The sequence below is a fragment of the Hydra vulgaris genome, chromosome 09 (assembly GCF_038396675.1).
Source record: "Hydra vulgaris chromosome 09, alternate assembly HydraT2T_AEP".
Taxonomy (NCBI): Eukaryota; Metazoa; Cnidaria; class Hydrozoa; order Anthoathecata; family Hydridae; genus Hydra; species Hydra vulgaris.
Window position 1 is genome coordinate 23,227,501 of NC_088928.1, and position 21,915 is coordinate 23,249,415.

General features: G+C 25.9%; 2 protein-coding genes across 3 annotated transcripts in view; both read left to right on the plus strand.

The window, feature by feature from the left end:
* LOC100207607 (inhibitor of nuclear factor kappa-B kinase subunit beta) overlaps positions 1–21,915 on the plus strand; it is a 93,774-nt gene that overhangs the window by 4,558 nt on the left and 67,301 nt on the right. For both annotated transcript variants that reach the window (XM_065805078.1, XM_065805077.1), the window contains exon 3: positions 18,818–19,030. In XM_065805078.1, coding sequence (XP_065661150.1) covers positions 18,818–19,030 — 213 coding nt within the window. The remainder of the gene's footprint in view (positions 1–18,817; positions 19,031–21,915) is intronic.
* Positions 11,382–13,155, plus strand: LOC136085054 (uncharacterized). Its single transcript, XM_065806406.1, has 3 exons — positions 11,382–11,731; positions 11,907–12,321; positions 12,436–13,155. The coding sequence occupies exons 1-3, from the start codon at positions 11,481–11,483 to the stop codon at positions 12,973–12,975; spliced, it is 1,206 nt and encodes a 401-aa protein (XP_065662478.1). The 5' UTR covers positions 11,382–11,480; the 3' UTR covers positions 12,976–13,155.

Here is a 21,915-nt window from a genome sequence, read left to right on the forward strand (position 1 = left end):
CATTTTAAAAAGGGTTTCTTGAATTAGAAACATAAATTATTATAAACCTAAGTTAAAAATATATATTAGATCATTTTTAAAATGGTTTTCTGAATTTATTAAAAAAAAAAAAGATTTTTAAATCTTTCAAAATTTAACTATGTTGGATTATATTGTACTTAGTGTTGTACAAAAAAAAGTGATTACTTATTTCCTAAGAAAATTTTTGTGTATTTTTAAGTTCGCTTCGCTTGATTATTATTTTTATTATGTTAGTTTATTTTAACTCAGACACTTAATGATATGTTGAGCAAAAAACAAAAACATGCTACAGCAAACGTTTCTTGCAAAAAAATGAACAAAAAAATATGTTTGAACAATAAAATATTGCTTAAAAATAATTGAATAAAAAAATATTGCGCCTCAAATATTTAAATATATTGAATAAAAAACGCGAAAACATTCATTTTTGAAACCAGATGTTTTTTAGCGGAAAAAACTATGCAGAGCCTAAAATTAGGCTCTCAACCAGAAGTATAATGGCAAAACAACAAATGCTTTTGTTAATATCTCATTCAATAATTTGTTTTGGAAAGTTTAGTTAACTTTTAACTTATTTTCTAATGTTTATCTATGATATGAACACAACTTGTCTTGGCACTTGGTGATCCCTTTAAGTATTTTTTAAATGTGTAGGGGAGGGTGGTGAGTGGTGTACCTCTAAAGGCTCATAATAAGTTATTTTAACACAGCTTAACACATTTGTTGTTGCAATAAAAATAAAAGTATGTTTCCGGGACCAAAAAATTAATTTTTTTAGAGTTCATTCTTTTTTTTCTACAACTGTAGGTATAAACTTAGCTTTAAAACTGATTATCAAAAAATGTAAAACATGTTTTTAGCTGCATTTATGCATGCTTGAAACTGCTTAACTACTAACATATAAACATATGGTAGCGGTTTTGTAAAAACTGTGGTGGCGGTGTACCTTGGAGGTAGGTAATGTTGTGTACCTTTGTGGTACCATCAAGGTACAAACTTGCATGATTTTGTAAATACTATTATAAGTAATATTTGTTATCAAAGTATTTTTTTAATGTAATATATTGTTATAGTTTATTATGATATTTTTTTTGTTTATTAAAAATTCCATTAGTTAATATGATGTGTGTATTTCTTTATTAAATTGCAATTATTTTTTTTCAAATTGTTATTTTCTCTTTGATAATTTTCTTGAATTATCAAAGAGATTATAAAGCTGTGTATGAGTTGGACAAATTAGACATGGTCTTTTAGTTGCCACATCCCTTTATTACAGGAGGTTTAGCACGTCAGCTGGAAAAACTCATTTGGCATTAACTTTGATTACCTGAATATAGTTTAGATTTTTTTTTTTTTTTTTTTTTTTGTTATTTCACCTCCCCAAGGCCCAGAAGGCCACTACAGATAAGGAGGCTACTTAATTGTGGTTATAACCCTCTCTCAACTCTATAACTCCGAAACACGAACCTTGACGAACAAGGCCGCTGCGCGGAGAAACAAGTTGAGCGCGGTACTACCAGGGACGTGGTGGGGATCGAACTCGGAACTTCTCGCTTATAAAGCGAGCGCTCTACCACTACACCACTACCGCATTAGATAATTGCTAAATCAAAGTGAAATACTTATTATTACTAAACTTTAATGTAGATATTTGTTATTACTCTTTTCTTAATCAACATTATTTCTTTTGTAAGTTTTTAATGCTTCTAAGTATAAATTAGTTTAAGTTTATAATAATATATTATTTCAACATAAGTATCAATTAATATATAGTTTATATAAATCTAACTAGATAAATTAATATTATCTCTGATGTGAAGTCCAATTATCCTATAAGTAAACCTTATATCAAATTTCTACCATGTTGAGTACTTAATCTGTTAAAAAAGTAATACCTCCAAGATACAAAATACTTACCTTGAAGGTACACCACCGGCGGTGTACCTTGGCTGTAATGTAAGCTGTTTTTTAACTATAAAAAAAGGGATGAAAAAATATGTTGGGATGTTTAATAAAAAATTCTAGAGTTACTAATCATAAAGTTAATGAAAATATATTATTGCAGAACGTATTGTATTTTTTTAAATATTTGTAAAAGTTTCATAATACCTCCGAGGTACACCACTCTCCCCTACTTTTACTTTTTGAAATATATTTTTTAAGTATTGTACATTGCTACATTTTATCATGAACATTACTGAGTAAAAAAATTTATTAAGTATTAGTATTGTTTAATATCATAAAAAGAATGATTTAATTATTTTAATTTTATAAAAAATAGCACTTTTGTATAACTTTTTTTTCTAATAGTTTTTACTCATGTTTAAAGCGAAGTTAGTGGTAGTTCACAAATTATGTCACACTGTGACGCCAAGTTTATTTATTTTTGGTTTCAAATCTAAAAAACATTTCTTGTGATTAATAGAGTGTTCAACCAAGCATAAATGCTCAGTCGATGTATGTACACTTGACTGTAACTATTCTATTTTAATTTAAATTAGAAATGACTTTTTAAATTGATTTTGTTGAAGACTTCTTTTTTTTTTTTTTTTTGCATACAAATAATGTTTTTACTTGAGACTTATCATTTGTAGGCATATACAAATAATGACTTTTAAAGTAATATTAAATAATAATAGTTAAAACTTATATGTATTGAAATGCATTAATTAATTAACTTAAAGCAGTTTAAAGTATGGTATTAATATGAGAAATTTTAAAATATGGTATTTAATATTTAAATTCATAATTGCATGATGTAATATTCGTTAAGGCAGGATAACCTGAACTGGCAATTATATATATATATATATATATATATATATATATATATATATATATATATATATATATATATATATATATATATATATATATATATATATATATATGTATATATATTAATTTATATGTATATATATTAATTTATATGTATATATATTAATTTATATGTATATATATTAATTTATATGTATATATATATATATATATATATATATATATATATATGTATATATATATATATGTATATGCTTATATAAATATAATATATAAATAACTTATATACTGACGTATATTTGTAGAAATGCAATTGTTACACCAGTAAAAACCAGGTCATGAATGTTTGTGATCACTCTTCCCAAAGTTTCGATAAACAATCCCATTAATTGAAGAGATTTATATTTTGATTTTTTCTGTTGTGGTTCTAATTTTTAGTTTCATTTAGCTTCAACTTTTTTAATAAACAGGCTGTTATATGCTTGACCAATTTGAAGATATCAATAAAAATATTTAGTTTGTTAAATTATATTTGACACAAAAGTAGGTACTTCAACATTTTTTTATAAAAATTTAAAATGAAAACAAAACAAAATAAGTTGGAGCTAATTATTAATGTTTAGAAAATAATTTTTAAAAACTTATGCAACTTTTAAACCACATAATTTTTGATTTTTTTTGGATGACTTCGGACATTTTTAGCCATTTAACGTTTTTTAGAATCGCATCAATGTTTCTATCTTTTACAAAAGTAAAAATGAACAAGACCGTATAATTTAATAAGAATATAATAATAATAAAAACTGTAGCAATTGGAAATTTTTTGAAAATAAGCCACCTTTGACATAATAAATCTGCAACAGTACTTTTTTTAAATAATTTTTAGATGGTAATGCAAAAAAGGTTTTACAAAAGAATAAACTATTTTCAAAAATCAACTTACTGGCTTAAAAATTGGCGAATGGTGTTTTGAAAATTGACAAGTGCTAAATTAATATAAAAGTTTTTCATTTTTAAAAGTTAACATTCTGGTGGGAAGCTTTTTTTGTGTGTGATCAACGCTTACCATTTAAAATTATTCACACTATTAGGGTAATACAATACAAGCTATAACTGATTTTGTTATTAAATCAAAAAAATACTAAATACTTTTAAAAATTTTAATTTTATAAAATGACCTTAATTTTTGAATCAAATTATCTCTAAAAATAAAAATCTCAAAAAAGTGTTTTTAGTGCTGTTGAAGCTTAACTGTGGTTTTACGTTTTGCAATAAACAAATAAAAAGTTATTGTATTTAAATGATGGAAGAACATACACCTCTAACTATTTTGTCGTCATAAAAGATCGGATTTTTTTTCTTTAACTGTGTTTTATTGATTATCAATATTATGCTCTCAGATATTGAAGTGCCTAACAAAGTATTTGATATTTGAGCATTTTGAATTTTATTTGACGTTTTTGAATTTGAAATATAATAGTCATTAATAATTAGAATGTGATCAAACCTGTGCAAAATCGAACTTTTAGTCTAATAAATTATTATAAATAAAATATTACACTTGATATTTAATTTTTAAGCATTCAAAGTTTGGAATTTATATTGATGTGTTGCAAGTTGTGATATTTTATTACATTGACTTTTATTTTTTTGTCAAATGAACCCAAAAAAACTGAGAGAGTTAGCAAATGGTTCAGTTTTAATTAAGGGATAAAATAATAAAGTTCAAGGAGAATTAAAAAAAAATGTCATGTTGAATTCAACTTTCAAACAGATGAAATAAATATTTAGTTCTCTTGCACTGAGATTTTTAATTTTAATTTATGCGTTGTTAATGTTAAATTAACATATGCAAACTCTAGTGCTTAGTTAAACATATTTTGACTTCAGCAAAAAAAATTTTACCAAAAGTATTTTCTATAAAATCAACTTTTCTCACTTGTAAGATATCTCCGCTATCAAGTTTTCTCCCTTGCAAGTTCTTTAGACAATTTTTTTCTCTTGTAACAAAAATAACGAGCACTATTTGTTGCGCCCAGAAGACCATTTACTGGCCTGTTTTGCATGGGCATAGCTATCTCTCCCGCTTCATCACAAGGCCTAAAATATATATATATATATATATATATATATTATATATATACAGTTTTAACTTAAAAAAGTAATATTTTCACAAATTTTTTTTTTTTCTCTTTATATTTAGCATATTTTTTGCCATTCTTAAAAGTAATGTTTTTGTCTGAGTTTTTTATTAAGGGTCATAAAGTATGCCACACTAAATTTATGTTTTAAATAGAAGTATGATCATTTGTTTTCTTGTGCTGAGATTTTCATTCAACATAAAACACTTTTAAATTTAAATTACTATAAATCTCTGTGTGGAACCCAACAAGATTTTAAAGTTATATTTAGTTTGATTTACTTAATGGATAAAATACATCACAGTAAATTTACTTTTAACCTAAATCTAAACAACCAGTTAAGTTACTACAGTTAAGTTAATCAACTATTAAATTTACTTAATATACTCAAAGACTTGTGGTAGTGGTGTAGTAGTAGAGCGCTCGCTTCATAAGCAAGAGGTTCCGAGTTCGATTCCCACCACGTCCCTGGTAGTATCGTGCTCAACTTATTTCTTCGCGCAGCGGCCTTGTTCATCAAGGTTCGTGTGTCGGAGTTATAGAGTTGGGAGAGGGTTATAACCACAAGTAGCCTCGTCATCTGTAATGGCTTCTTGGCCTTGGAGAGGTGAATTAAAAAAAAAATAAAAAAATAAAAAAAAACTTGCTAAAGTTAGCCATACAAATGGTTTTATTTATATCTTATATGTTTTTAACACATAATAAACTTAACTAAAAATATTTTAAGGGATTGTCCATAAATTAGCTTAATGTTAAATAAAAAGTCAAAACAGCACATTAAGTTTAATGAAAATTGCCGCATAAAAGAGCCTAAGATCTCCTACTTCTGTTTTTTAAATAAATTTAGCATTGTGTAATTTATGGACAATCCTTATCAAGAAATCTCATAGAATATGTAAAATGCTATATCATTTTTCTAAATATTTTAATTTAATTTAATGCGATATCAAGATTAAACATTTTCATTTATATATATTTTCTAATAATACGCAAGTTGTTTTTTGGAATTAAAAAAAAAAAAGAAATCTATTTAAACAAAAGAATTTCAGGGTGGCCACAGCTCCTCTTAAATCCTTTAAAGTCTTCTTTTATCTAAAACCTCTATTATCCTTTATTATCCTTTAAAAAGTTAAAAATGTGATTAAATTTCCTCTTTAACTCCTCTTTTTTTTCAGCTTCTTTAACCTTTAGTTCTATAAAATAATATTGTTATTGTTTAGCAGATTGTTATATTAGCTATAACAACTCAAAAACAAGCGAATTAGATTAATATGATGTCACAAGATCAAACATTAAATGTGGAGGTAATTTGGTCACTAGATATTTATACTGTTCTTCAGAGTCAAAAAGTAAACTGTTCTGTTCCATGTTTCCAGACAGTCATTTTGCTGAAAATTTCATGTGCGGAAAATTAAAGTGCAATAATATTTTATGTTATGGTGTCGCCCTTTTTCTTAAAGAGATAATGCTAAACGAATAGAACAAAGTCCCTTATTACACCACCTTAATTGATGAATCTTATAACAAAATTTCTAAAAAAAGTCAAATAAATCTGCATGTTCGTTTTTGGGATGACACAGACAATAAAGTAAAAACTTCTTATTGGAGTTCTGAGTTTTTAGGTAAAATATCAGCGGTTGATGTTTTTTGTAAATATAATAATTGTTTAAGTTCTTTGGATCCTACTAAAGTCCTCCAAGTTTCTTCTGATGGTCCTAGTGTAAATTTAGCATTTACATTAGGACCATCAGTAGAAACTTGGAGGACTTGGAGCAACTGATAAAGTGAGTATTTTTAGTGAACTGAAATGCAAGAAAGTAAAGTTGGTGGAACTTAAAGAACAGATTCATTAATCACAAATTTATGAGTTGTTTTTTTTAAAGGAATCTCAAACTCCCAACACATGTTGTGTTCATATTAAAGATATTGTTGAAAAAAAAAATGGTTTGAACCAAGTTTTTTGATTAAAAATAATGTTTAATTCATAAAAGTTTTAGTGCTTTACCACTTCACCACTACCACTTAAAATTTAAAAAGTATATTGTAGTATTTTTTTAACATACAGCAAAACAAATTTATTTGTATTACTTTTCCAGACATCACAAAAAAAAAATTTGTAAAAAGTAAAAATAATAGATTATTTTTATTTTATGGGAGCAACTTATTTTTTACAGATATCTTAATAATTTTTAGATTTATATAGCTTACTTTTATTTCTTTTGTTTTTAAATCAAAACAAATATTAAAGCTTTACTTACTAATCTTATGATTTTCATACAAGTATTTTACATTATATAGAACGTTATATATAAGGTCTCTTGTTTTTGTGCAAGAGAGCACAGTATTATATATTCTGAATCTTACTTATTTTCATTTAAACAATGGAAACTATTTTCTAACTTCTCTGGTCATTTTTACGTTATGACATTTTTTGTTCTCCCAGCGAAAAAAAGTATTTATTAACAATTACTTTCATTAACTGACAGTATTAATTTGAGATATTTGATGAACTGTACATCGCTGTACTTTTAATTCTCTCATCTAAAAAAAGAGCGAGTTATGCAAAAAAAAGTATTCTATACAACTCTTATTCATTCAAAGTTTAATTACAAGGAACTTTTCTTTCTCTTTAGTTTTACTCTTTTGTGAGTAGAACTAAAGAGTGTGCAATGAAATAAAAAATTTTCTTTACTAACATAGAATTAAACTTAGAGATAAAATTAAATTAGAAATAAATCAACAATGAGCAAAGCAATTAAAAGTCCAATCTAGGACTATTTTGATATTGACGAAAATAATCAACATGAACAACATAAACAACAATAATAATCAAATAAACAATATTGCATAATTTTAGGGGCTTTTTATTTAATGCTTAGTTGTTCTAAATAGTAAGTAAATTTAGTTCAAGTTAATATTTTAATATTTACAGTTGCAATATATATATAAAAATATATTTAATGTTGAACTTTTTATTTAGTTAGGTAAAATATAAATAGGTAAAGGTTAAATATAAAGGTTACAGGTTATTAAAAGGTTACAGGAAGTTGTTACAGCTAATTTCTAGAAAGGAATGTTTACTATTTGCACTATGTTTTATATTTATAATATGTGCACATGAAAATGCAATTTGAATAGAAACATGTGCAAATGAAATGTGATTAGAAATGTGAGTTACTTTAAGAAAATTAAAAAGAATATTTTTAATTTTGTAACTAAAAAGAATATTTTTAATTTTGTAAAAATGTCAATTTAAACTTTATTTGATTTTTTGTTTGTAATATTTTACCCAACATTTATAATAAAAATAAATATTCCTAATAGAAACTTTTCAAATTCATTTTTTGTATATATGATGTTTTTTATAAACTATCATCTTAAAATAAATGACAGAGTTGAAGAAGAAATAACTGACAAATTTGCAGCATTCAGTTCAAATACTAAATCAGTAAGAACCACATATTGTTAAAAAAAATTGCAATAAAGTGCAAAGCATATGCAAAAATTTGGGAAGTATAAAGAGCTACTTCCTTGATATAATGTCTTGTTGTAGATACTACTTCAAAATATTTTTTAATAGAAGAACTTTGTATAACAAATAGAAAACTTTTTATGAGCGCATTCTTCAATAATATTTAAATCTTGTGCTTGCTCTTGTGAACATTAGCAATATTAAGGTAATCTTGAGTCAATCATAGGTAGTGCATAGCGCCCTATAATTGACTCAAGATTACCTAAGAAAGTCATTACTAATAAGCTATGCAGTTGCCTCAGTCCTGCTAATTAACCCAAAGTTGTAATAAAAAGCTCTTTATTTGGACATGGCAATTTACACCAATAGTACTAACATAGACACTATCCATGCACAATATGGTACTGTTAATAAAACTATTTATTAACAGTATCATATTGCTTATATATGCTTTAAAACCATAACATGTTACTCAATACTTTTGAAAATATTGTCTTAATATTCATCAAAGTATTGCTATTTCTCTACACACATCCAGAATTGTTGTAGATATAAAGTGATTCAGTAGCTTTTTTGATTTTGCTTTTGATCTCTGCACTTAGAGTTGCAACTCAAAAAAAACATGCGCGTTTTTTTTATAAAAAACACGTTTTTTTTGCAAAAAAAACAGGCCTGTCCTAAAAACATGTTTTTAATGGTTTTTTTTGTTTTTTTTAGGTGTCCATTAAATTTTATATATCAATTATCCTTTAAAAAGTTACAGTGTCAGTAAACCTTCAAAATATACATGTTTTTTATTAAATGTAATGTATTTTACCCTATGTAATATTTCTTACAAATTTATAGAGTTGCAACCAAAAAAAAACGGTTTTTTTCTTCTTAAAAACTGTTTTTTATAGTTTTTTTTATTTTTTATTTTTTTAGTATTTATTAAATTTAAGATATTAATAATACTTGAAACAGTTTCAGAGGCATTAAACCTTCAAAATATAAATGTTTTCTATTAAATAAAATGCATATTTAAAAAAAAAACAGTATTAAATATTAAAAAAAAAATTAAGTAATTTTTTTAATATATCTCAAAAAAGCTATAACTAGTAGCTACTAATTAATTGTAAGTATAACACTACTGAATGAATGAAATAAAAATGTTATTTCAGCAGTGTTATTTCATTCATTAAAATGAATGAAATATCACTGCATTGCAAAATACAAAAATGAACCAACAGTTATATAAAATTTACTTTAATGTTTTATTTACTTTTGTTTATTACTTTTGTAAAATTTTAATAGTTTATTTCTTTATTTTATATATTTCAATTTTAAACAGAGTTTAAAATTGAAATTTTAACTAGTTTTAATTATTGGAATTTAAAATTGAAATAGTTTGGTTTATTTTGAAGATTTAATTTTGTTTTTTATAAGTTTTTTTATCTTGGATTCATTTGAGTTTAGAAAATTTAAATCATTTTTTTCAAATGTTTATTCAAATTGCAATTAGATAGCTAAAATTTTATTTATTCAAAAAGTATTCAAGTAAATAAAAATAACACAATAACTAAGTTTGTATAAGTAATGAAAAAAACTTAATATTAAACAATTTTAAAAATATTGTTTATATTTATTTAAAAAAAAAAGAAATCTAAAAAAAAAAATGCCAGGCAGAAAGAAATGTTTTGTAGCTACATTGTTCAATGAGGCACCTTTAGAATCTGGAGGTTCTAAAATTCAACAAGTTATATGCAAATTTTGCAGCTTAAAGCTATCAAAAAATGGCACTCGAATGACCGAGCACATTGCAAAATGTATGAAATGTGGAGGTCAAATAAAAAACAAATATTTGAACGATATGGCTTTTAAACAAAAGAAAGTTCAAACTGAACTAATGATGGAAAAAGATATTCCTGAAAACTTACCTATTCAATGTATGGAAAAAAAGGAAAAATATGTTTATCATCTGCTATATTGCAAATTCCAATTGAGTCCTTCTTTCGAACCCCAAGCTGTTGTGGAAACCAAAGTAGGTCTACAACCCCTAAGTTTGGAGACTGTAAGCCAAATAAAACCAATTCAGATAAGCCTCCCTTGAAACGATTGCATTCTTCAACAAGAGTTCCATTCACACCTCAGAAAAATAAAACTGCATCCTACATTTTCTCGGACAAAATGACTAATGAACAAATAGTAAGAATTATATTTAGAATATTTAATACTTTCAAATATTTAGCAAACTTTATTTAGTACATAAGTAATTTTTGTAAATTTCATGTTTTTACAGGATGAATCGCAAATGGATTTAGCACGCGCTGTCTTTGGTACTGGGTGCTCATTAAGAGTTTTTGAAAATAAACTATGGATAGACAGCTTTGCAAAATTGAGACCTGCATTTAAATTACCTAACCGTGATATGTTGTCTAATTCCCTACTTGAAAGGGTTTATAATGAAACCTCAACTACCGTTAAAGAACTTGTGGGAACTGCTTTAAGTGTAGCAATTTTGTGTAATGGGTGGAGCAATATCAGGCAAGAAAAATATGATTTAAAATAGTAGGACTATTTATCTACGTTCTGATTTGTGCACTAGTATAGGAGTATCCAATACCTAGATACTTTTAAACGTTATATAACAAAATTATGTAACAATGTAAGCTACACATATATAATTTAGGTGCATTCTAACTTCATGTGTATAATTCATAAATAATAAAAATCAGTAATAAAGATAGATTTTACTATTTACAGGAATGAAGGAATCATTAATTTTGTTGTAACGGTACCTCAACCTATATTTTGGTCCAGCATAGAAACAGGTAGTCTTTTTAGATTAATTTTAGTTATCATGTCTTCAGAATTGTCAGCTAGCAAGTTTTATTTTATATTCTCCAAAGTTGTAAAGTTTTTCAAAAATATTTAAATTTTTATAGTTTATTATAATTATCAAACGTATAACTCTTTATTTAGGCGCAGAAAGTCATACTGGCGAATATATGGCAAATATAGTTAAAAAAATAATATGCGATGATGGACCTATGAAAGTTCTTGGTATTTGAACTGATAATGCAGCCAATATGAAAAAAGCATGGCAACTAATAGTTACTGAATTTCCTCACATATATCCTTATGGATGCCTGGCACATACCTTAAATTTAATTTTTACTGATGTGAGTAACTTGAAATCAATAGCAGATTCCCAAAGAAATTGCACAATGGTGGTAAAAGGGATAAAGAACTCTCAAATTTTATCAGCTTTGTTAAAACAACATCAGCAGAAATCAGGACAAATCATTCAACAATCACTAAAGCTTCCAGTAACAACTAGGTTTATTAAAAATTAATTTTATAATAAAATTAAACATAAAAACATAAAAAATAAAACATAAAAAGTATTATTATAAATTTTAAAAAAATTTATATTACATTATAAATCATAATACTTAGTATGGAAATAACATTAGGCAAATAAATATTTAATTATAAATAAATATATTCTTCAGATGGGCTTCAATTATACATTGTATGGAAAGTCTTCATAACAACAGATTAGCACTACGGGGATTAGCTATTGACGATGAAGCAAAATCTCTTGCTAAGCCTATTCAAAACCTATTGTTGTCAGAAGTGTTCTGGGATAAAGTGGATGGGTTTATCAAGTTATTAAAACCAATAGCCATAGCCATTGCAGCAGTTGAAGGAGATAAATTAAGTCTCTCCATTGTTGCAAAAACATTTTCAGATTTAGAAAAGTCTTTTCAGGACAATATCCTTTGCAGTCCAATTCTAAAAAGCGAGGAAAATGCTTTGATGGAAATAATTGCCAAAAGAAGGAAATTTCACATTCGAAACATTCATCTTGCTGCAAATTTAGTGGATCCACGTTATAAAGGATGTCATATCTCTGGAGATGAAATGGTGAGTATTTTCAGAATTTAATCCTCATTTAAATTAATTGAAAAAAAAGTTAAGTTATAATTGAAATTATCTTTAAAATAAATTAAGATGCCTTATTTAAAACATCTTCTTTAGATTGATGCCATTGAAACGCTACATAAATTAGGAAAAATGGTTTCTTCTATTAAAGAATGTGATGACAAAATTTTGGGTGAGATAGCTGATTATAGATCAAACGAAGGACTTTTTGCAAAACCTTTTATATGGGCTTCAGTAAAACATTCATCCCCTGTAAGTTGGTGGAAGGGAATATGTTGTTCTTGTGCTCCAATACTATCAAATATTGCAAGTAAAATTTTATTACTTCCACCAACAAGTGCTGCAGTCGAAAGATCATTTAGTAGACAATCTTGGATCCACAATCAAAAACGGAATAGATTAACAAATGACAGAGCTTCAAAATTAGTATTTATATCACATAATTTACAACTCAAAAATCTAAAATGTAATGCAGAATCATCAACAAGTCAAAGCCAAGAATTTTTCCTGGACAATGGTACTTCACAGAGTTTAGAGTCAGAGGTATCAAGTGACTCTAAAGAATACGGATTTGACTTTACTATAGAAGACCTTAATGAACAAGAAAGCCAGAATACAGAGTCTTTTGTTAATTAAAAATAAATTTTTCAAGTGATGTACTATATATTTATCATATATCATGTTACTATTATATATTGTATTACATTTATAATAAAAATAGAAATTAAATAAAAGTAAATAATTTTTTTTAATCTAAAAAAAACAAAAAAAACTATAAAAAACACAAAAAACACAAAAAAAACATGTTTTTTTTTGCAAAAAAAACACAATAAAAAAAAAACGGATTTTTTTGCAACTCTATCTGCACTGCACTATAGTTGTTTTGCAAGCTGATGGTGTTGTAACTACCAATATAAGTGTTGAAACCAATAAGATATTTTACAGCTTTTTTACATGTTTACCATATGCCCTACTCATTTAATACCTTTAACTTTTACAAACCATGTCTGAATAAATAAAATCAGTAAAACTACTGATTCAAATAATTGCTTTAAAATTAACTAAATCATTTCATTATACTAGAATCTTTTATCGGGGTTGACTAAAAATATATATTCTACGCAAGAAAAAATTTATTACCTCAAGGTATTACATCAATACATAATTATTATAAAGTATGTATAATATAGATTAAGTGAGAGCTGCAATTGATGCAAGATACATTGTGTTGCAGTGAGTAAAAGGTTGTTCAGATTTTTAATCTGTTGGTAAACACAATTACTCTGTTCAGTTAAAACATTTGTGTAATCTGTAGTAGTGTCTACCATTTTGCTTTTTTTGCATTTTACATTTACCATAAATGCTACATTTTCTCCTTGTTTTATCAATTGGTTATTGTACTTGTCTTGTTCCTCTTCAAATTTAAATCCTGTTTATGATAATCATTATCACTGTTGCTAAATTTATCACATATTTTTATTTTTTGTATAAACCAATTTTTTACTATTAGGTTCTACCTCTTCTAGAGTAGTACCCTATTTACAGGTAGACAGAATAAGCACTTCCTAGTAGTAAGTGACCGGGGTTGATATTTAACCGGGACTGGTACCAAGTTTGATAAGAAGGTAAATGATGAGATGGATAAAACCATAGTTTGCGTTAATCAATTTGCGTAGCATTATGGCAGGGATAGTTAAAGTGTTAAAATGTCAGCCAAAGTATAAATTTCATGCCTCAAATTGCATGAAGGATTTTTTTTTAAATTTGAACGAAATAAAGTAAATCATTGATTTCATATAGGCTAACCAATACTAAATTTTACAAATCAATACAATAATTACTTTTTAGAAAATATTTGTTTAATATATATTTATTACGTGTTTGCATACCCAGCAGCCTGGTAGTAATATGCATGTGCTTTAAAAAAAAATAGTACTGCATAAATTGAATATGCAGAAACTGTATGCCTAGCAGCAAACTAATATCATACTATGTAATAAGTGCCAGGTACTTAAATATGAAAAAAAATATGCGCCAGGCAGTTAATTAAGTCTTTTTCTTTCTTATGTAATAAGTGGCAGGTTGATGAAATATAAAAAAACTGCACTTAGGCAGTAAACTTATTTATTTTTTAATTTAAGTACCGAGTTGATAAAATATGAAAAGCTATACCCCAGGTAGTAAAGTTAGTTGTTATTTTTCTTATATAAAAAGTTGATAAAATGTGAAAAAACTACATGCCAGGCAGTAAACCTTGTTATTATTTTACTTATAAAAAAATATCTGCAAACTAAACAGAAAAAAAGCGCATGCATATTTTAACTGCTGGGCATGTAGATTTTATGTTTTTTGCCTACGGCTGCAAGGCTTGCAGACACTGCGTTATTAATGTAATGTAGTTTTATATATATTATGATAATTTATAAATATATATGTTGAAATATGTATTTATAAGTTTATATACATATACATACATATATTTTATATATATATATATATATATATACAAGCTTGGTCGGGAAGTGGGAGCGATCGCTCTTGAGTACTGACCACGGAAATAATATTTAGTTGCGAAAAACTGGCCAGATTTTTTAGTCATTTTGAGAACATTTAATTTATGTACAGTATGTCCATAAAACAAGCGTAAATCTTTTAAACTATTATTATTTGTTTACAAAAATAAATGTTTTAAATATATATTTTTTAAGTTGTCAATATTTTGAAAGTTTATTATATATTATAGATTTTATTATTATATTCTTATTTTTTATTTAAAAAGTATGTATTTTTTATGTAAATGTAATTTTGTGTATCTGTTTTTTATTCTAATGTAATCTCTTAAAGCAATTTTTACAATTTATTTTATAAACAAAAAGACTTTCAATAATAATTGCGTTTTCAATGAAATTATTAATCATCAAAATTAATAAAACTCATGAAATAAATACACAAGAAGTTTCTGGTTACTAAACACAAACATGCATACAAAGTAACTCGCGGATGAACAAGCACTGTGCCTGAGGTCACGACAGAACACAAATATATATATTTTTACAATTTATTTTGTAAACAAAAAGACTTTTCGCTTCAGTTGTAATTCTTACAAACTCATTAAACTTAAAGTTACTTTTTTTGTGTTTTAAATACTAATTAAAATTAAAAAGCCCACTCACTAAACATCATCAGCAGTATTGTGAAGCAGTTCCGCTTCCTCTTCATAAAGTATTTTTAACCTTTTTAGTTGATTTCTATCTAGTTAATTTAATTTCTACAGTAACTCAATAATTCAATTATTTCATTTAAAGACCACAGGGGGAAAAAAAGGGCACATGTCAAGGGGAAATAACTTAAGTAATTTTCCAATTATTTTAGTTATGTCCACTACAATATAAACATAAGCCTGAAGGTTAGCAAAATAGTAAAATCTAACCCAAAAATGGCCTATGTAATGCTATATAGACCTATGTAATGCTATTATTAGAGAGGGCTATAGCCCCCTTTAACCCCCAACCCTCCTTAATTTTGCACTGGAAATAAAGCACAAGTATAATAATGAAAGTTATATTATACTCTTTGATAAATTAAAGAAAATTTTGTTTTCCTTATTAAGCAATCATAAGATGTTACTTTTTATAAAAAATATCGCTTAATTTTATAAAAAAAATTAAAAAAGAGCGTCGTTTCAAAAATATTTGTCCTAAACATAATTTATTTTGCTTTAAGTTTTTTACGTTAAAAGTTATTTTCCTTTCCTAGTTTATTTTTTGTTTTTGTAATTGTCTCTCATCAGTCCAATTAATCTTTTTTGCGCTTTTTTGTTTGTTTAATGAAATGTTCTCAAAATAACTAAAAAAGCTGGCCAGTTGTTCGCAACTAAATATTATTTCCGTTGTCAGTACTTAAGAATGGTTGCTCCCGCTTCCTGACCAAGCCTCTATATATATATAATATATATATTATATATATATATTATATATAAATATTATATATATATTATTTATATATTATATATATATATATATATTATAAATAAATATTATATAAATTATATATATATATTATATATATATATATATTATATATATATCTTATATTTATATATATATTATGTATATATATATATATATCTTGTATATATATATAATTATATATATATTTATATCTTATATATATTCATATATATATATTACATATATATATATTATATATATATATATATATATATATATATATTATATACATATATTATATATATATTACATATATATATATGTAGTATATATATATATATATGTATATATATATATGTATATATATATATATATATATTGTATATATATTATATATATATATATATATATATATATATATATATATATATATATATTATATATTTATATATATATCTTATATATATATATATATCTTATATATATCTTATATATATATATATATCTTATATATATCTTATATATATATATATATCTTATATATAAGATATATACACTGTGACCATTTTCTATAGGCCCATGTGGATTATGTCTTAAAAGCGTACTTAACTTCTTTTTTATAGTGTATTTCAATAAATTATAAATAAAGTATCAAAATATAATGAAAATTATCAAAAAATATTATCAAATTTGAAAAGAGGTTAATCATAAATGAATTAAATTCAAAAGATAGCTGACTATTTTCTATAGACGCAGTTTACATTTTTTTTACAAAACTATCAAAAAAAATGTTTTCATTAAATTTTTAGTACTCGATTGGACCTCCTTTGCGCTAAATTACTTGATAAATTTGTTTTGGCATACTTCCCACCAAGTTTTCCAGCATGGCTCCATATCCTCCCAGCATTCTGATACCCCTACTTTTAGCTCTGCCACAGAGCTATATTGCTTCTGGTCAGCATAGATATGTCTTACAATGATTCCCCAGATGTTTTCAACAGGATTCAAATCTGGACTGCAAGCAGGCGACCACATTTGCTCGATTTTTTAGCTTCAAACCAAGCTTTAGTCTTGTTACTAGTGTGAATGCTGGCGTTGTCTTGTTAAAAAACAAACTTTTTGCGTTGGTATTTATTTTTAAATAGAATCAAACATAATTTTAGCACATCAATGTATTCAGAACTTTTCATTTTGCAAGATGTAAATGCTAAATTTAACTTTCCTGTTGCACAAAACCCAAGTCAAACTATCAAAGATCCACCACCGAAATTCCTCGTCGAAAAATATTTGGGTTCAAATCCTCAAATCACGCCAGTAGCTACTAAAACCATCAGGCCCATCAAGATTAAACTTTTTTTCATCCGTAAAAATCACCTGGTATTGAAAACAAAAACATTCAGCTATTTAGACATCTTACGTATTTATGAGAATTTAATCTAAAATTTCTTACTTGTTCCCAATCGCGTGCCATGTTTTCGTGGGCGAATTCCATCCGTTTCTGTTTGTGAACAGGCTTCAAATTTGGTGCTTTATTCATTTTTGATCGTACAATGTGTGGGCTGTCTTTAAGACCTTTCCTAATCGTCTCCTTGCAAACATTTAAACCCAAATCTGACTTAATTGTTTTCAAACTTTTTGATGAATTTAATGCGAGTCGAACAATTCTGCGTTTTTCACGGCCTAAAACCTTAGATTTCTTTGGTTTCCTCTTGATTGTTGCATAATCTGTTGGATTTTTCAAGAAACTACGGATAATGTGATCTGATCTCTTCAATCTTCTAGCAATTTCTTGATTTGGAACTTTGTCTCAATGATAAGCTAATATTTGATCTATTTCAATAACAGTAAGGACCTTTCCTTTTGGCATTTGGTTAAGTTCAACTTAATTTCGACTCACAAAATAAAAAATACTACAGAATATAAGAAATTTGCAACAAAACTCGTAAAAACTTTAGTGCGTCTATAGAAATATGCTCGTCAAAACTCGTAAGAACTTTAGTGCGTCTATAGAAAATTGCCACGTGATTATTAAAAATTTAATTATTTTAATACAATCAAGACAATTAATAATCAGGTGCATAATGGATCATTGTTTTCCTACATATACTTATTCAAAAGTACCGTTAGAACAATTTTATTACCACTGTAACACTGTAAATCTGCTAAATTCTACATGAGTCTATAGAAAATGGTCGCAGTGTATATATATATATGCATATATATATATATATATATATATATATATATATATATTTATATATATATGTATATATATATATGTATATATATATATATATATATGTATATATATATATGTATATATATATATATATATATATATATATATATATATATATATATATATATATATATATATATATATATATATATATATGATCCAGTTGTATAATAAGATTTTTGATATAATGTATGATATTTGATATCATATTGTGGCAATATTTATGATTTGAATTCTAATATCTTACCTTTAGGACACCTCTAATATGCACACTTGTTTTGTATTTCAGAAAACAGATAAAGAGCTTGTTGTTAAGCAGTGTAATAGTGTACTCTCTGCGCAGAGTCGCAAACGATGGAATGATGAAATCAAATTATTAAAAAGACTAGAAAAACACAAAAATCTAGTTGAAGAACGGGATGTTCCAAAAGAGATAATTGAAGCACTGGCATCTCCTGAAAATTTGTTAGGGCTTGAGTCATGTGAATGTGATTTAAGGGAGGTATGGGAAGAAAACACTTTTTTGTAATCTAACTTTTTATTGTTTGCATGTTTTTGAAAATTAGTCTAAATTTTAAATTTAATTTTAACCTAATATTTAGAACATGAGTTTTAAAATATTTGTATTAGGTATGCCTTATTTTGATTTGAATGACAATACTATAACTGAGTCCTCTACTTAGTCTTCTTAGATCAAATGCATGTTTTGTTTGACTGTTGCCAGTCATTATAGTGCTTTTCATTTTCTTACTCCTGATTCTATTCTCTACCTACTGCAAACAACTATTGCAATACTTATATATTGATGAATGGCAATCCTTTCACAGAGTCCATTTTTTAATCCTGATTCTATTCTCTACCTTTATATATTTTTTTTCTGTCCTTTTATACAGGGCCGTCCCAAAGAGATTTTAAAAGGGGGTTATGTATTGGTTTTTTACCAACTAAGGCCAAAATTATTTTTTGTCGACTAAGATCTAAAAAAAAAAGTTCCTTGTTAGTTGACATTTGCTGATTGCCAACTGTAGATCCAATTTTGCTGACTCCAGTGTCCAATATGCCGACTAGTAAATTTAGTCTGGGGCTAGACACCCCCCTACGCTGCCCCCTCTTCAGGATGGCCCTGCTTGTATAGAATACTATTGTAGTCTTTGGGCTGGTTTTTCTAATAATGCTTTTTTTTTTAAACTAGGTCTTAAAATGCATTGTAAATGTTGAATTTACTCTAGCTGCCAAGGTTGAGCCTCTCATCATTGTAAGGTCATCAATCAAAACTTAATAATCATGACATGTCATTCAGCTAAATTGCATCCTTGTACTGTAACTGTTTCTTCGTGTTGAAAAAACTTTTATTTATCTATTTTAAAACAGATATCTTTTTCCTTTGCACATCAATAATTGGAGTTCTTTTATATATTTATTTAAAACTAAAAAAATGTTGTTCTTTCTTTAGACTTTGATTAGACTTTTAGACTTTTTATTTCTCACAAATTAGACTTTTCTTTCTCACTAAATAAATCTAAAATTATTTTATTTAATAGAAAATATACTAAAAAATTCCTGTTTTAAGCTAATATCATTAACACTGCAGTGTATGACACTGAACTCTTTATTATAGAACTAGTATTCTGTATCTATTTTAAAACATTAAAATATTTATTTTTCAACATTAAACTCAGCAAACTATAAGAATTTTCAGTTTTCTTAACTGCTATTTTATTATTTATTTATTACTAGATTATTTAATAGTAAATCAATTGTCAAGGTGATATTTTACCTAAATATTTATAAACAAATTAAAAAAAAAAAGAAAACAATTCCTAATAAGCTTATCATAAAAAATACATAACTACTAAAAAAAAATTTAAATATAACATTTAATTTTCACATTGCATGCATTTATTTTAAACGATAATAATTAAATTTTAATTTTATTTAAAGTCTTAGTGTAAAATCAAAACTTTAAGATTAATGAATAAAAGTTATTCTTAACCCCTTAAGGACCGATATTTTTTCAAATAAATACACTAAAAAAATCAACTTTTTTTATGCTTAGAACTTAGATATTGACATATTCTGAATAAATAAAAAGTCTGTTTTAAAAATAAACTTTATTTTTATAAATAAATATGTTGTTTTTTAATTCAAAAATATGTAAAAATGATACATACAAAATGGTACAGTAATGATACAATGATACAAATGATACAAAATGATACAGTAAATGATACAAAATGATACAGTAAAATATATATAGATATATAGATAGATACATAAAGGAAAAAATATAATATATAACTGAGAAATTATAATAATATAGTAATAAAAATATATATAACAAGATGTAAACAAAATAAAATAATTATTAATTTTTTTTTTTTTAAATTTTTTTTTTGTTAATTCTCCTCCCCAAGGCCGAAAAGGCCACTACAGACAAGGAGACTATTTAATTGTGGTTATAATCCTCTCTCAACTCTATAACTCTGAAACACGAACCTTGACGAACAAGGCTGCTGCGCGGAGAAACTTTTTGAGCGCGGTACTACCAGGAACGTGGTGGGGATCGAAGTTGGAACCTCTCGCTTATAAAGCAAGCACTCTACCACAACAACACTACCACAATTTAATTGTGTATGGTAAACCTGGAAGCACATTATTAAGTTGATTGATTCTTAGTTGATTTAATATAATAATATTGTTATAAGATTATTTTCACGAACTATTTCGGGCTAATATATAATGAAGCGTAAAATATGTGACCGCCTGAGTTATCTCGGGTTTGGTATTTTTGGACCATATAGCATGACCCGAGATAACTCAGGCCTGGTCCTTAAGGGGTTAACAATTTTTTTTACTGTGTTTAAATTGTTTTAACATCAAAACAGCTGTTGTCAAATTGTAAACAAACAAACAAGAAAAATAAGCGTTGTCAGTTACAGCGTAAAAATTTAAGTTTATCTAAAAAAACATACAATGTTAAAGTGAAATTGTTTCATTAAAAAACAAAAATCTGTGATGAAATATTCTAAATGATAAGAAAAGAAACTGTGATGTGACTTTACTAAACTAACATTAAATAAACTGAATAACATGACAAAGATTTCGATTGCATAACTTGGTTCCATAAAACTGTAAAAATTATATTTTAAAAATTTGATCAGACACTGTCTAACCCAAACAAGTTTTGATTGGACATTTTGTCCAGGACCTTTTAAAAAATTAAATGTACATACACGATCCTTAAATTTACAATCCGCAAACAAAACTTACCTACTGTCAATTGTACTGATGTTTACACTTACAGATGATTGTACATAGCATTATGTAAGTGGATTTTTTATTTAATATCATATATTGCATTTTACATTTTCATTTACATCTCTATTA

What these genes read in the sequence shown, in the direction of transcription:
- LOC136085054 (XM_065806406.1), top strand. Translation starts at nt 11,481, where the DNA reads ATGAAAAAAGCATGGCAACTAATAGTTACTGAATTTCCTCACATATAT. An exon ending in AAGCTTCCAGTAACAACTAG is followed by an intron (nt 11,732 to 11,906) that starts GTTTATTAAAAA and finishes TATATTCTTCAG; the next exon opens with ATGGGCTTCAATTATACATT. An exon ending in ATATCTCTGGAGATGAAATG is followed by an intron (nt 12,322 to 12,435) that starts GTGAGTATTTTC and finishes CATCTTCTTTAG; the next exon opens with ATTGATGCCATTGAAACGCT.